Consider the following 18,081-nt stretch of genomic DNA (forward strand, 5'->3'; position numbering starts at 1 on the left):
AGAGACATGATTTGTATGGTAAGGTGTCTTGCATGTGTAAGATATTTGAAAGGTGACAATCCATTTTGTACCTCTTAAATTGACTTGTTAGAATTAAAGCCCCACTAGCTGGAACTCTTGAAATTTGTAGACCTCAAAACATCTTCCTTTTCTCTCCTGGTTGTCTCTGAATTCTACCCTCTGAAGAAATAATGGCTGTTACTGCATTAGGGAACCATTCCTTTGTGAAACATTGACAAGTAAATTCAAATTTTAACGTCAGTTTGATTTCCCACATTTTAAAAATCGGTAATATTACAAAGGAAACCAAACATACAATGCCACACTTGAAAACATTCACCTCTGTGCTTTACATTTGACTACTCTGTGCAGTTGATATGAAGATTTCAGGATAGATTTGCACGATAACAGTTTTTGCTTTTCGCATGGGCTGCAATTTAATGTTTGGCCAAAAATATAATCTAGTGTAATCTTTATCTTGATCAAAATTGCATATACAGTCCATGTGGGTAGTTAATAATAAGTGCATACACACATCTAAATTAGTGCATTCTCACAAACTTATTTTAGCTTGAAAGTAGAATCATTACAATAATGGTAAAAGTACAGCCAGTGGGGCTTTAATGTTATTTTACACACAATGACTTTAACCATGTCTTCTGTTTGCAGGTCTGGCAGATCAATTCTTAAACACGGCAGAGCACCACTGTGTATCAAATCATCAGCTAAACCCTATAGTCTGAGTGCTAGGAGTTTGATTCCATATAAAGTCAGTCACACACTGCTAGATAAGGAAGGTCAAAGGTCATTAGAGTTAGACCAGACAGACTGGCACGAAGCATTAAAACTTGTACTGAAATATAGGGAAGAGGAAATCACTAAATTAAGGGGAAATTTATCAACAGTAGAAAATAGGGTAAGGCAGCTAGAGAGTGAAAATACAGCACAGAACCGAGCTGTGCAAGAAAAGAGAAATCTGGAGTTGCAACTGAAACATGCTGAGCAGGAAGTAGAAATTGTACAGGGTTTGTTAAAAACAGAGAAAGAAAATCTTAAAAGAGCAGAAAAAGCATGTACCAAAGCTACTTTGGAAAAAAACAACCTAAAACAACGACTTGAGAGCGCAGAAAAAGAAGTAGTAAAAGTACAAGATATGAACAAGAAACAGCAAACTGAGCTTGTGAGGGCAGATGAAATAATAACAAGTCAGCTTGTGAGAATTAAAGAATTAGAATCCAAAGGTAAACAAAGTGAGATTCCCAGAGTAGATAAGAGTACATGTACACCATCATTGCCTGAGAAGACTCTGGAACAGATATCAGAAGCCATGTCAGTAGGTAAGGTGATAAATATGGTGTAAATGAGTTGGATGGAAAGATATGTTAGTTCATTGTATACACTCTAGATATCAACTTTACATTTTCCCATAGGCGACAATGATGATTGCTATATATACAACCACAAAACATGCTGCATTAATTAAGCAGTACCAGTCTACATGTGAAATGCATTGATGGTAATTTCAACATATTAAAGAGGCACTTCCACTTGGTAACATTTTTAAAACACATTTTTCTAATGCCAACGGTCGATATTTGACATGGCGACTCCGCGCTGATCGCGAGATATTGATAAAAACATGTCATTTCCCGAGCGTATTTTTCGCATCCCGAAGTTTTACGATCGTTTACGGTTATGACCCGAAATCCCCCGAAAGGTGTGTTGTTGTGCTGATTGACGATATTCTAAGGAGTCCAAAAACGTTCGAATGACGCAATTAATTACCTCCTACTGCGATGACTTTATATACATCATTATCAATGCCTTTACATCTGGTATTCCTTTTTTAAAACTTCTCTTAGTTTTTGTGGTTTTCATTATTCTCAATCAGTTGTATTAAATTTTAAACAATACCACATAGATATCAGTTTTTACGTGTAAAATATTAGTTGCCTCTGATGACTCCTTGTTGTCGTCTGCCACACAGTTACGCGTGGTTCGATACATAGCGGCCGCCGCGTGTGGTATGCGCTCATCATTAGGGGAAGGCTCCATTAACTTTGATGGTACCTGAAACCCGAGTTGCTGCCTGCCAACTCGGGTGACAAACAGAAGACTTTTAATCCCAAGGTGTTAATTTTCCATTGTTGCGATTATCTTATCGAGCTGGTGCTATGATAGGAACGTCAGGGCTGTAACAACTCACTCAATACCACGGGCACACACATATGCTTGCACATGGAACTATGTTGACAGGAAAGAGTGAACTGCCCTTTTTTCAATGCAAGTAATCTAGTTTATTCTTTAATTTAGGTTCTAAACTAAGTTTAGAAATATGGCGAAACAAAATATCGTTCTTCGTTCATTTTCATTAAAGTTTCCTATTTTCGGACGCTTCACATCAGTAACGCGCATTGATCATATATGCAAATGTGATCAGAACAGCATAGAACGTTCTTTCCAAGCACGGTCCCTCCATTTTGTGGAGGGACCGTGTTCCAAGTGACGAGATTTTTCTTGCACTTGCAAACAACGTAACGAGTGAGCAAGGACTCCAAGAGCTGCGCGTATCCTGTGACATTACATCTCCTATAGAGCGAATTTAAGTCAATGAATTGCTAGCCGGATCCGTCTGTAAACAGCATGGCCACTCGTACAGATTATAAGAAAGGAGAAATGGTAGAGGCAGTTAACGAGGCCGGTCGGCGGACGGCACAATTTTCAGTGATTTAATTCACTGTATTAATTTCACAATAAAACGAATCCGCGAGCTGACCATTGATTTTTGGTGATGTTGAATATAATTGAAAAAGAGAGCTAAATTCCAGTGTTCATGTTTGATAAAATTCCAAGTTGACGACACCCAACGTCAACCTGTACGACACCGTATGTGTACAACACACCTGCAGTCGACTAGTCGATTGTGACACAGTAAGCTTACACATAATGCAATATCGGTCGACCCACAGTCCCTCTATCCATGCATTTCTGCAGTTGTCTTTCCTATTCTGCTCAGTTAACAGACATGATTTCACAGAATATTACACAGAAAACAATTTTATCATATTTGGAGGCACTGAATACTAGCATTGCAAGAGAAAACGACGACAAATTTCCGGTTTGATTCCAGCCGTTGCTTGTGCTACGTCAACACACTCGCAGCGATCAACCCCAGAAATTATCGCACACTATCATCATTTACGATGGGAGAAGGATCACGAAAAACAAACACCGGTTTCAGGATATGATGATTTCTGTCTTCGTGTCGTAGATAGACGCAGAGAACACTTAATAGAGCCAAAAAACAGCGAAAATTCGAGAAAAGCGTACACACAATCGGGGACTGTGGCATGCAGGACAAACCCAAGCTACGCATTATCACGTGACTGCCCCTCGTATCGCGGTTTGGCTGTGCGGTCCAGGTGATTGACACCTTTTACAATAGGCGTTTCCAGACCGGTGGATAGAGGGACTGTGGTCGACCTGAAATTTGACACTGTGATCGACGTAGCGTTTCAAAAGTACGAAAAATAAGACCAAGTAATTGTTTGTTTATTTAGATTTGATCTAAAACCTCCGGCAACCAACAGACAAAGTCCTACTCTTTCGCAGAAAATCAACGTTTTCAAGCGTAGACTCCCGCGTAGACTTTCCCTTCCGCTTAAACCACGGCCCCTCCACAAAACGCGATGTAGATCTATGATCGACTATGGATGGATTGACGTGGCGTTTCAAAAGTATGAAAAATGAGACTCAGTAACTTTTGGTTGCTTTACATTTGATCAAAAACCTACCAATCAGACAAAGCCCAACTCTTACGCAGAAAACAAAAGCTCTGAAGCGTCGACTTTCTCTTCCGCGTTTGAGACTTTCTTCTCTTTCGCGTTTGAGAGAAACAAACGTCGGCTTTATTCGGAAATAGCCGGCTATTGGTGGGCGTCAACGTCAGTCCAATGGTAAGCTGCACCCGATGTGAATGTCGGAATAATTCGGGCTGTAGTCGGGAAACCAAGGATGACCTCGAGAGCGATTCCCAGTACAGTACACGTTCGCAGATCGCGGTACTACAGGCTGATACTAGATAGCAACAAGTTCACCGCGTAAATTGCTAGATTTCATTTAGCCACATAGGCACTCTGAAATGTTATCTCCGGCTTGCAAGACAACAAATATCAAAATATTATTATCAAAACAAGAATTTCGGGGCTAGAGAGTGAAACATTGCTGAAAAGTAGCCGGCCAAAATACGGAAGTAGCCGGTCAATTTGGCCGGCATCGGCTAAAAATGAACACGTGGATTCAAACAGAGAGGCTTGTTGTTCGATGGACAAGTAGCCTTTGGCTTTTGACCAGAAAAATAAGTGAGTGTTCATTGATAATTCAAAGACTGGATCCGTTGACACCAAAGTTTGCTCGTGACTTTCATTGCATTGCATGCACCTTTCCGCAATGTGAGTCTGAACTGAAATTGAAAGAGTACGTTTTAGTAAAAGTCCTGTTTTGTTGTGCTGAAGTCCTGTTTTGTTGTGCTGATTTTCGCTACCGTACTTTCAGGGGTATAAACATTCATACAAAAATAGCTTTTCGTATGCAAAATCAGCGTACGTTAATTAACTGCTAGTATTGTTTAAACAGCATTTTATTTGAAAGGGATTCTATAGTACCATTGTTTTTGTAAACTCTTCATGCAATTTTATGAACTAAATGATGACCTCAAAGTAACAGCAAGTGTGGACGGCACTTTTAATGCTGGTCGGAAATCCTGAGTGCCGGACAGGGGGGCCGTCATCAAGTCAGGCGCCGACTGGCGTGGGCCATGCTAAAAGTAGTTCCGGCAGTGCTAATGTTTTGTTTACACTAAAAGATAATCTGTTCGCATATGTTGACATAGAGATTAATCCTCTGATAACCAACTCGGGTTACTCGGGTACGTCCAAGTTAATGGAGCGTTCCCTCATGTACACGCGGCGGCCACTATGCATACCGGCTACTATGTATCAACCGCACCTATCTGTGCTAGTCCCACCTATGCGAATTCTGGTGGAATCAGCAAACTTTGTTTTTCGTTTTTTTGCCGAGTCAGTAGGACTCGGCTTTCTCCCATGGGACATGACCGCTCACCGACGCAGTGGTACTGCTGTGGTACTGCTGAGACTCGTACTCCATAGCTTAGTTGACAATGGCCCTAGTGCCGAACGTTCTATGTTCGGAAGCTGAATTCAGGTGGGCCACCGGAATTCAAACTTTAACTTTTTTGAGGACATGTTTTTATCGATATCTCGCGATCCGCGCGCACTCGCCATGTCAAATATCGACCGTTGGCATTCAAAAAATGTGTTTTAATCAAAGTGAGACTTGAGTGGACACCGTGGGTCATCAGTATGTATTAGGGAGATGGTGCAGTGGCAAAGAATGTGAAATTTTCAGAAGAGTTACTTTCAGAATGTGCTTAGGAATACAATTCAGAATAACATTCAGACACTCACTATGTGAGATAATATATTCTGTATATTCCAGAAGAGTCCTTTCAGAATGTGCTTTGGAATACAATTCAGAATAATATTCAGACACTCACTATGTGAGATAATATTCTGTATAGAAGAACAAGTCATTGACATTGACATAGTCCCCACTTGTAATAGGAGTATTAGTCTTGATGGGGCAGGGAAATGAGGTCATTAAGAAGTATCACTGGAGTGTATATGTTCAGATCTATGGACACATAGGTCGATGTCATTGTTCCCATTTTGAAACAAGAGGCATGTCTAAGTTATGGTTCTAAATCGGGAAAAAAGATCAGACCTCTAGCTGTATTGGCCAGCCAAGAAATACATATGTGCATAAAATGAGGTACAAGATGTGACATCTTAAGGTCTACTATCCTATCAAAATGAAGCGTAAAGAACTTGTGGTTACAGAGTTATGCATATATATGCATATTTAAGGTCAAAGGTCATCAAGGTCACGTGACATTTTGAAAAAAAAAAAACATTGTATTGCTAATTAATCCATATATGCCAAAATTCAGACCTCTAGCTCTATTGGCTTGCCCACAATTATATATGGGCATAATTAACGAGGTAAAGCATGTGTTGTCATAAGGTCTCCCATCCTACTAAATATAAAGGACATAGCACTTGTGGTTACTTATTTATTGACATAATCGTGTATTTTACGTAAAAGGTTATCGAGGTCACATGACATTTTGTCAAAAAATTTCTATCCTATAGTCTGTCCCTATATACTAAAAATCATACATTTACCTCTATTGGCTTGCTCAAAATTAGATATGCACATAATTAATGAGGTACAATATGTGGCGTCATAAGGTGTCCCATCATACCAAATATGAAGGGTTTAGCACTTGTGGTTCCTGAGTTATGGACAAATATGTATATTTGAGGTCAAAGGTCATTGAGGTCACGTGACATTTTTTCAAAAAAATTGTATTGCTAAGTTATCCCTATATACCAAAAATCAGACCTCTAGCTCTATTGGCTCGCTCAAAATTAGATATGTGCATAATTAATGAGGAACAATATGTGGCGTCATAAGGTGTCCCATCATACCAAATATGAAGGGTGTAGCACTTGTGTTACTGAGTTATGGACAAATATGTATATTTGAGGTCAAAGGTCACCAAGGTCACATGACATTTTGTCAAAATAATTGTATTGCTAAGTTATCCCTATATACCAAAAATCAGACCTCTAGCTCTATTGGCTCGCTCAAAATTAGATATGTGCATAATTAATGAGGTACAATATGTGGCGTCATAAGGTGTCCCATCATACCAAATATGAAGGGTGTAGCACTTGTGGTTACTGAGTTTGGACAAATATGTATATTTGAGGTCAAAGGTCACCGAGGTCACGTGACATTTTGTCAAAAAATTGTATTGCTAAGTTATCCCTATATACCAAAAACCAGACCTCTAGCTCTATTGGCTCGCTCAAAATTAGATATGCGCATAATTAATGAGGTACAATATGTGGCGTCATAAGGTGTCCCATCATACCAAATATGAAGAGTGTAGCACTTGAGGTTACTGAGTTATGGACAAATATGTATATTTGAGGTCAAAGGTCACCGAGGTCACGTGACATTTTGTCAAAAAAATAGCATTGCTAAGTTATCCGTACATACCAAAAATCAGACCTCTGGCTCTATTGGCTCGCTCAAAATTAGATATGCACATAATTAATGAGGAACAATATGTGGCGTCATAAGGTGTCCCATCATACCAAATATGAAGGGTGTAGCATTAGTGATTACTGAGTTATGGACAAATATGTATATTTGAGGTCAAAGGTCACCAAGGTCACATGACATTTTGTCAAAAAAATTGTATTGCTAAGTTATCCCTATATACCAAAAATCAGACCTCTAGCTCTATTGGCTTGCTCAAAATTAGATATGTGCATAATTAATGAGGTACAATATGTGGCATCATAGGGTGTCCCATCATACCATATATGAAAGGTTTAGCACTTGTGGTTACCGAGTTATGGACAAATATGTATATTTGAGGTCAAAGGTCACGTGACATTTTGTCAAAGCGTCTGAGATATCTGCGTGAACGGATGGACTCACATGGATGGACTGACGGACTGACATGACCCAATCTATGAGCCCCCTGGACTTTATCTGTGGGGACTAAAAACTGTGTCACTGCATCCTTTTTGCAATATGAATACGATGAGAAACTAAATTTTTATTTTTCTTGGCCTTATACATGGGAGTCTATGGACTGCCTTATACATGGGAGTCTATGGACTGCCTTATACATGGGAGTCTATGGACTTCCTTATACATGGTCTATGGACTGCCTTATACATGGGAGTCTATGGACTTCCTTATACATGGGAGTCTATGGACTGCCTTATACATGGGAGTCTATGGATTGCCTTATACATGGGAGTCTATGGATTGCCTTATACATGGGAGTCTATGGACTTCCTTATACATGGGAGTCTATGGACTGCCTTATACATGGGAGTCTATGGATTGCCTTATACATGGGAGTCTATGGATTGCCTTATACAGGGAGTCTATGGAGGCGAAAACTAAAAAGTCCTCTAACACGGCCAAATTTGATCACATTGTGAAACAAATCAACGTGCATCTGTATGAGGTAGAGTACTATCCTTTTACCAAGTTTGAACGAAATCGCTCCAGGCGTCTCTGAGATATCTGCGTGAACGAAAAAAGTCATAAAATATGCAAATGAGCAATTAATTAATAAGCCACACCCACCAAAATCTAATCAGATCTAAGTCTCATCATGATAATACCAAATACCAAATTGCATGACATTGGACCTAAGGGTTCTTAAGTTATGAGTGGAACAAAATCTGTCTACGGACGGACGGACGGACGGACAGACGGACAGACGGACAGACGGACACACACAGACATTGTGGCGACATAGGACACCTTTGGTGCTTCGCACCACGGTGTCCAAAAATGTTACCAAGTGGGAGTGCCTCTTTAAGTAGAGCCCGGTTTACATTAGAACAATGAGCTTGCTTTTAGTCAAAGACCGAACCTTTATATCAATATAATCTACCTAGGATATATTTTGCATAATAAGCTACAAAATGTAAACCCATTATAAACCAGCTGACATTTGATTTTTTTTCTTCTTGAAGCACTGATGCCGCCAACAAAGGAGGTTAAGGAATGAACAGTATTTCAAATGTAAACTTTGTTGTTCTCAATATTCTAAATCATCGAACACCAATCGGAGTGCAGACTATATGTCATATGATTGATATACCTTTGAATTTATTCATTTCTATACATTACTATATTCATGCATGTGATAGGACCATGGATCAGCATCACCAAAATCTGAAATAAAACCACAGACAAAGGGGCTGCTGCTATTCCTAATCGAATCACCATAAAACTTTTTTTTTATTTCAGAGGAAATTCCCAGTGCTGAACCACACTCCTATTGGTGGCACAGACTACATTGGTGAGAAAAAATATGTTCAGGGTAAACATGGAGGTAAGAGTTGGATAACTGAGTCTGAGTTATTGTTTGTTTGTAAAGATATACTGTGTATTTAGGCTGAAAGAGTATTTGTACATCATTTAGCAAGTTGGGTGAGTTCAGAAATCAGACCTTGCTAATCACAGTTGGTTGAATGGAAGGGGGAGATATTTCATCCCTCTCTTAACCATTTGTCTTCGGAATTGATTGTACATTCTGTTGTGAGTTGCTACATTGACCTGCTATGCTTCCAAGGAAATGCATGTATGCATGCATTCATTATATTATCAACTGACAATATGAAAGTTTTCTGAGTACAATGTCCAATATAGCAATTTTAATGGCATAAATATTTGTACAATGACTGACTAATAGTTGACATTGAAGTTGAAGGCACCAAATTACATCACAGATATTTTGTTATTTTGAAACAGGAATTTGCTGTAATCAGTCCCAATCAATGTTTTGCATCATCAAGGAGAATCATGCAATCAAAATCAATGTAAAAGGATCAGATGTTTTCTAGATCAAAGACTGTTAAGAAATGTAAACTCCAGCTCAATTTATTTTCTATGATATCACACAATCAGACTAGCAACTATGCTCATGGTAACATATTGTCCTCTAATTTGGCAAAAAATCGCACAGCGTCTAAGCTATTGGACACTGATAACCATTTCAAAATATATAAACATAAAATCTTGATTTTTCTCGTTTTTATTTTTTCATCGGTAGCTCAAGTCCATTATCACTCATTATATTACCATTCCCTGTCCGTCGCATTTTAATTGGTTGAGCTGAACCATGTGACTTACCACAATAATGGTTTATGTGCCCGTGAATATGAATAATATAGCAAACATTGTAACTTTTCCGCTCAAACGTAAATTTTAATTTTTACAAAGACCATAATAAATAACAAAATAAAATGGAACACTTGTGGGCCAAGTTTAGATACTTTTTGGAAAACATCTCCGGATTTGCAAAATTTTACAACACACGCAGTACTCACTGACACATTCCGGGCCCTGTTGTTGTTTGTGTGGGAAATTTCATAAATTTTGACGGTTTTTGGGGTCTGTTGATAATATAATGGAAACTATAGACTCCGCACTGACCGTTAACATTTATTTATGGGTGCAGGCTTGAGGAAAGCCAAAATCAACTGGCGAGGCTTGTTAATTTTTAGCTTTCCTCTCGCCCTTGTACATAAATAAACGTTAATAGTCAGTGTGTCGCTTGTGTATAATCATAACCAATTATACATCACCATACCAATAATTATTTGTACTTTTATAAAACTTGAAAACAGGTCAGGTTGCTCATTCAACTTGAAGCTGACCATACACACAATCAATAATATATCCATGTCTTTTCATAGGAAAGTTAATGTCTTGTAGTGAATACATGTAACTGTGTGATGTTTTTGTGGCTTGCCATTAGAGTCTTCATCTGTGAACAAACCATAATGATCAAGGGTATTTAGTATCTGCCAAGTTGATCTAAATATTTCAATATGAAACATATAAAAGTATGCTAATATCTACCTTTGAAAAGCATTCTATTCCAGTACTTGGGGAAGCAGTATCACAATACCATCTGAAAGCTACATTTTCATAAATTATAGGAATTTATTTTATTTTATTTTTTTGCTCATCAACAGTGCCATCAGGCAGCCACTTACAGACAAGAAAATAAAAAAGGATAAAATACACTAAAATTTAAACAACAAAAAAGTACTCTAAAAATCAAACAATGACAAAAACAAATTAACATGCCTTTTAAAAGTTGAATGAGATTCTTCAAAAACATTGACATTGCAAACCTTTTCAATCAGATCATTAAAAAGGCGTGACGTACGTCCAATCAGGCAGTTTTTTGTAACATCAACTGTACAGTAAGGGATGTGTAATAGAGGTCTGTGTCTAGCAGAGTATCTAGGTACGCATAGACCAGAGTCAATGTGATGAACAAAAGTGAGTTTTGAATCAAAAATGATACCCAAGTCCTTAATGTGAGAAACATTTAATTTAGCTAAAGGGCTAATTGTAGCCTGTTTACAATATAATGATAATGTTTATGCACTGACTCACAGTTTACTGGTGTCATCACCTTATTAAATGTTCATCCATAATTTGCCTTAAAGGCCCAGGGCTGTAATCTCAACATGCTTTTAGGAGGTGAACAAGAGACTATACTGATGACATTAAAATCAACACACTCCAGTAAAGAAATGGCATCAAACGTTTCAGTGCTCTTCGCATCTAAATCAGAAGCAAATTTCTGGCCCGATACATTCATTCATAATGTTGTATGATATTACTTGTGCTTGAATTCTGCTAGTATAGGATAGTTTATAAATTTATGAAACATAAATCTCTGTTGTGAGAAATTATGTTTCCTTTGTCCTAACTTCCAGGAATGATCTGAATAACCTTATTCAGCTATTCCAGTACAACATCACCAGTTAAAGCAATGAAGTTATCTGTAATTCAGTTGAATCAATTGTCAGGTGATCACTATTACAGGCTACAGAATATAAAAAGTTGAGAGAGAATGTGGCTATCAATAATCGTACTGAAGTCACATCTGTATGTTTAGATGGACAAAGTCTAGCATGTTTGATATATTATCTGAACATATTCAGTGAAATGCCTCAAATTTATGCAAAATGTAGCAATTGAATTGTGAGACTTTTGATACTGATGATCTTTACTGAAACAGCGTTATCTGCAGCATATCAGAAACTTTTCGCCAATATTTTGCTGAACTTCATTGTCTTTATAATTTCCAAACAGCCAATTAAGTAGAGAATGGCACTATATTTCTAGACTCCTTAAGTTTCTGTAAATAATAACAAATTACCAGTCACCTATGGCCTTATATGGCTGCGTTCAAAAAAAGGGGGGGGTCAGGGCTGAAGGAATCGCGATTGAAATCTTTCTTTTTTCAGATCCCCCTCAATACCCTCAAAAGTTTTAAAGTCCCCAGTCTAAATTTTCAAGTCTCTCCCCTAATTATCATACAGGACAGTGAGCTGAATACTTTTTGCTTACCTTTCAGTTTTCAAGTCTACAACTTCATCTGATTTGCTATAACATGAAAAACTTTCTCTCCCCATGACAAGTTTGTGATGAACTGAAAAAAGTAAAACATAATGTTGAAAAGTTGAAAATGTTTACAAGTACAATGTGGTGTTGTGCAATGAGGCAATAGACATATCTGAGTAAATGAATATCTTTCTGTCTCAACAATGATGTTCAATATTTTGTAATCTCTGATTTTCATTGTACATCAAAAACAAAAATTTCAGTAAAGTAGCTTTTGGATTCAATGAAACCGGCATTTCTTTAAGGCAATGTGTGAAACTACAAATTAATTATCAATCATAGTTAAAGTAGCCAGGTAATTGTGGGTAAAAACTAAACAGGAAAGTATGAGGCACTTTCTTAGAGTAATAATATTGGTAGTTCTGGGTTTCCTCTGGGTTTTAAAAAATCTTAGTAAATTTACGAATCCTAGTTTTAAATTATTAGTAAATTTGATAAAATATTAGTAAATGCCATTCCGGTGGTTTACCAGTCTTTTGTCAATGAGCTTCTCCAAGACGGTGCAAAGACTCAATGTGCTACTACTGGACATACCAGTACCAATACATGTAGATTTTGAGCCAATAATTCTCCTTTGTTTCAGTAAACACCACACTGCAAATGCCTTCTTGAAGTCAAATTTATCAATATTCCTCAGAGATGGTGCCTCTATTGCAATTGTCATAATGGAACTAACTGTGCTAACTTTCAGCCTAGCCCTGGATTTTGTTTTTATTCTGTTGTACCTGGAAAAGCCCCTTTCACAAGCAGCAGTGTTTGTTGGCAATATCACACCAATTGTGACTAATGTACATAGGTATGGATATATTTCATCAACCTTCAGATCCAAAAGTATGCCCATGTATCTTGAAACCCCCCCTGTAATTTCACACAGAATTTCTTTGGTTATACTCCACTCATATTTTAGTCTTTCAGAATTCTCAATTGGTCACTATGCTCATCCTTTAACAGGGTTCTCCCAAGAGTTCCAAGAGTACTGGACGGCTCATTAATATTCATGAGCATTAATATTCATGAAAAACTGTAACATTTTATATACTTGTATGTTTACTTTCTTAGGGCTTGATGTACAAATAATAACAGCCATTTCCACTGTGCCTTCAAGGTATTTTTTCCAGTTTCAACTGAACAATATGGAAAGAAAAAATCTTTAAGTAGTTATAAAGGAATGTTTTGAAGCTTCTGAAAAATAATGCACCATTTTATGTCATCATTTTCCTGTGCTTATATCATCCCTCACTATTTTGAAGTTTGGATTATCATTGCACTATACCAGTATCCTATGTTTTTCAAATTACCTAGGTGGTCTTGTTAATGCACATGAGCAAACTCTGTAGAGTTTAAACCAAAACTTAAAGGGTTGACTATTTGGCTATGGTTTTGAAAGTCGAGTTTCTCGATGTCAAATTTGCTTCAGTCACTTCTTGATAGTCATTGTAGAATGGGAAAATTCACAAACAGAGAGGCTTGATGGCACAGACAAGCAACTTTTGGCCTATTGACCTGAAAAATAAGTGAGTTACAGAGTGTTCATTGATAATTCAAAGACTGAATCCGTTGACACCAAAGTTTGCTCGTGACTTTCATTGCAGACAATCTTTAGCTTTCCACAATGCCATGCCGCCACTCACTGTATCTGAACTGAACATTGAACAATTGAAGAGTAGTACGTTTTAGTAAGTCTCATTTTTTGTGCTTATTTTCGCCACCGTACTTTCTTTTTATAGTGTTATAAACGTTCATGATACAAAGCAAAAACCTTCAGTTTGTCTAATTCTTTCGATCGTACAGAGCTAGAGATTGTGTGACGGGAAAACCTTGTCTAGTTCATCGGCCTGGGCAATGATCAATAGCTTTGTGAACGTACGCTCATCAGCTAAAATAGCTTTATACAACACTTCGAAGGGATTTATAACGTTCTTATTTACATGACAATTCGACTAGAGAAAAAGTCCTATCTTTACTTTCAACGGAGAATCCTAACATTATATTAAGAGTACAGGGGAGAAGATATAGGTGGCATTTGGGATTGTACAAAGACGTATGCTTGTCTGGGTGTCCTGGCCAAAAAACGTGGCTGTGCTTGACAGCGGAAGGAGCATGTCTCAGATGATATGATTGGCTGATAATGTGAATAGTCCACATTCACGACCAGTCAAAATATTCGTTATAAAGACTCTTATTTTGAATGACATCATTCTAACATGTAGGCGGTCTCAATCGCCTCCTTTGAGAACATCACTGTACACCATGACGCGATGCCCCATGTCCTAAGCCTGTATTTTTTCTCGTAAAAATACAAATGCGGTGTGAAAATATTTCGTAAACGGCAGTTTTTTCTCAATTACTAATTTGCGAGCAGCAGCGGAAGCCCAGGTGGTTATGTGTAAATAAAATGAAAATAAAATGAAGTTGAAGTCAAATTAAAATGTTACTTAGTTCATACTATGTTTGCAAAATTAGTGAAACTGGCAATGAAGTATGCAGTTTAACCTCCTGTTTTGGAAAAGAAAAATCTAACCAAACAGTTTAAAGTGTATTTTGATTCTGACCAATTCTTCATTCATATTATGGCTGCATAGTCCTCTAGTGTCTTTGCTGTACAGATTTAATGCACTAAATGATTGATGATTGGTGGAATGAAATGATTTCTGTTAACAGTATAGAACCACCAGGAAATATAATTTCTCGCGGTTCGATAGTATAGAGAGAAATTGATGTCTTCACGTTACGTAAATTTGGCTCGTGGCATTAATGATTAATGCGTGGGTGGGGCTACGGAGCTATAAATTGGAAGTTTGGAGTTAGGTATTCAGTCTAGGCAGGCACTTCAGCAGCCTACAGACAGGTTCGTCCAAGTTAGGCTTCAAAAAACAAAGATGTTGTTGTTTTCGTATTGAGGGAATGAACGAAAGTGGTGAAGTCCGACACCACACCGTGGTCCTGTGTTATGCACTGTTTTCGGACACAGGTTTCCAGAGAATTTCCCTAATCTAAGGTTTTTACCTCTGGTTTTTCCTGGACGGCATGCACAGGTGACGCGGGTAATACATTTCAACCGCTTCCGCCACGCCATTAGCTCCCGCACCCAGTTATAATGTGTACTGTATACTTTGCTCTACTTGTCTGTAATAAAGCTGCCCCTCTGGCTGATCCATCATTAATGAATGAATGGAGTGGAACGTAATTCATTTATTAGAATGAGAGTATAGAGAAGACATAGAATGGCCATGGATCTATTACATAAAAACAAAGTATTATATGTATTTCACCACTGAGGGCACTGTTCATAGTCCCCTCACTGCCACAGACAGCAGCAGGGTTGCAGCAAAGTTTGGTTGTCAATGGTAAAAGTACAGTATGTGTATACCGGTACATTCCTTGTCATGATGATGACTTGTAGCTGAGAAAAATGGAATGTGATAAACCAATTGTTTCTAAATTCTAGTTCATTGTTCCCTCATTGTAAATAATTGAAACAAGGACTATTTATCAGTCTACTTTGTGTTGCTATACATGCAGCAACCTTTTAAACATAGATTAAAATCACCATCATGGTAACTTATATCATAGAATACGATGATCTTCAGCTTCTCTGTCTGTGGTGTCCCTCTGGAAAGGTATATTGAAAAAAGTTCTCAGTATCTTTCACCTTACCTCACATAAAGTCTGATGAATTGAAATCAAGTAACTCACTTTCCTACCGCATACACTGCAGAGGAATTAGGAAAACATGAGTAAATTTCAAGAGAAACATAGCATTTTGATTGACACATTGTCTTTGTGGCATTATTGGCTGTTTTTTCAGATCATCAGCTATACTTGCTAGTACCAGTCAGATGATATAGCAAACTCTGACATTTTTCTAAATTACTGCATCAAGTATTTGCACAAATTATGGTAGAATACACCTCTGGGGCACACATTTGGACTCACATTTTTACAATTCTTTACTGATCTACCACTTGTGTGGGGGATTTTAAAGCTCTTGGAGTAAGAACACTTTTCAGGGTCTTGTCTTTTCTACAATCAAGAATTTTATTTTCCCCCACAGGGATAGAGCTTAGTTTGAATTTCATTTTTGGTAAATGTTTGGTAATTTGTTTCTCCAGCACTAAACTTTGCACGTTGACCCCTGATTTTTACTCTTTATTTGGTAAGAGGAAGTTGCAAGTTCATTGAGGAAAGTTTGAGCCAATGTTTAAGTCTTTCATTGTAGAGGGGTACATCAAATTGATCTTTGGGAATGCTCTATACAATCATATGCATGCTTTTCTTCCCATCCAGCAATTGACTTCAAGTTGAACCATATTAATATTTAATGAATGATCAGTAAACATCAGTGAATTCAGTTATATCACTATATATGACAGAAACAGCATTAAGATTACACCTTGTGGACAATATGGTCTCACTTTCTTTTAATGAAGACAACTTTTCTTTGCCAATTTACAGTATTTCATGTAAAAAGACAAAACACAAAAAAAGAAACAGTGTGTACAGACCTGTGTTCACAGCACTGTACACACTGCACACAGACCTGTGTTCACAGCACTGTAAACACTGCCTACAGACCTGTGTTCACAGCACTGTACACACTGCATACAGAACTGTGTTCACAGCACTGTACACACTGATACAGACCTGTGTTCACAGCACTGTACGCACTGTATACAGACCTGTGTTCACAACACTGTACACACTCAGTATACAGACCGTGTTTACAGCACTGTACACTCTGCATACAGACCTGTGTTCACAGCACTGTACAAACTGCATGCATATACAGACCTGTGTTCACAGCACTGTACACACTGCATACAGACCTGTGTTCAAAGCACTGTACACACTGCATACAGACCTGTGTTCACAGCACTGTACAAACTGTATACAGACCTGTGTTCACAGCACTGTACACACTGCATACAGACCTGTGTTCACAGCACTGTACACACTGTATACAGACCTGTGTTCACAGCACTGTACACACTGTATACAGTCCTGTGTTCACAGCACTGCACACACTGCATACAGACCTGTGTTCACAGCACTGTACACACTGCATACAGACCTGTGTTCACAGCACTGCACACTGCATACAGACCTGTGTTCACAGCACTGTACACACTGCATACAGACCTGTGTTCACAGGACTGTACACGCTGCATACAGACCTGTGTTCACAGCACATGTACACACTGCACAGACCTGTGTTCACAGCACTGTACACACTGCATACAGACCTGTGTTCACAGCACTGTACACTGCATACAGACCTGTGTTCACAGCACTGAACACAATGCATACAGACCTGTGTTCACAGCATTGTACACACTGCATACAGACCTGTGTTCACAGCACTGTACACACTGCATATACAGACCATGTGTTCACAGCACTGTACACAATGCATACAGACCTGTGTTCACAGCACTCGTACACACTGCATACAGACCTGTGTTCACAGCACTGTACAAACTGCATACAGACCTGTGTTCACAGCACTGTACAAACTGCATACAGACCTGTGTTCACAGCACAAACTGCATACAGACCTGTGTTCACAGCACTGTACACACTGCATACAGACCTGTGTTCACAGCACTGTACACACTGCATACAGACCTGTGTTCACAGCACTGTACGCACTGTATACAGACCTGTGTTCACAGCACTGTACACACTGTATACAGACCTGTGTTCACAACACTGTACACACTGCATACAGACCTGTGTTCACAGCACTGTACACACTGCATACAGACCTGTGTTCACACCACTGTACACACTGCATACAGACCTGTGTCCACAGCACTGTACACACTGCATACAGACCTGCATACAGACCTGTGTTCACAGCACTGTACACACTGCATACAGACCTGTGTTCACAGCGCTGTACACACTGTATACAGACCTGTGTTCACAGCGCTGTACACACTGCATACAGACCTGTGTTCACAGCACTGTACA

General features: G+C 38.4%; 1 protein-coding gene and 1 long non-coding RNA gene across 3 annotated transcripts in view; one reads left to right on the plus strand and one right to left on the minus strand.

The window, feature by feature from the left end:
• Positions 1–362: 362 nt before the first annotated feature.
• LOC139125615 (tropomyosin beta chain-like) overlaps positions 363–18,081 on the plus strand; it is a 79,862-nt gene continuing 62,143 nt past the window's right edge. Inside the window, exons 1-2 of one of the 2 annotated variants that reach the window (XM_070691712.1) lie at positions 363–1,342; positions 8,972–9,013. In XM_070691712.1, coding sequence (XP_070547813.1) covers positions 641–1,342; positions 8,972–9,013 — 744 coding nt within the window. In that variant the 5' untranslated portion in view covers positions 363–640. Of the gene's footprint in view, positions 1,343–8,928; positions 9,014–18,081 lie in introns of both variants that reach the window. The other variant, XM_070691713.1, reaches the window with a different exon arrangement.
• The window catches only part of LOC139125619 (uncharacterized), a 34,874-nt gene continuing 26,118 nt past the window's right edge, over positions 9,326–18,081 (minus strand). The window contains exons 4-5 of the long non-coding RNA XR_011550303.1: positions 12,055–12,136; positions 9,326–10,450 (exon numbers count right to left, since the gene is read on the minus strand). This is a non-coding gene — a long non-coding RNA (uncharacterized lncRNA). The remainder of the gene's footprint in view (positions 10,451–12,054; positions 12,137–18,081) is intronic.

This window comes from Ptychodera flava, assembly GCF_041260155.1.
Source record: "Ptychodera flava strain L36383 chromosome 3 unlocalized genomic scaffold, AS_Pfla_20210202 Scaffold_25__1_contigs__length_14229661_pilon, whole genome shotgun sequence".
In the NCBI taxonomy this organism is placed as follows: Eukaryota; Metazoa; Hemichordata; class Enteropneusta; family Ptychoderidae; genus Ptychodera; species Ptychodera flava.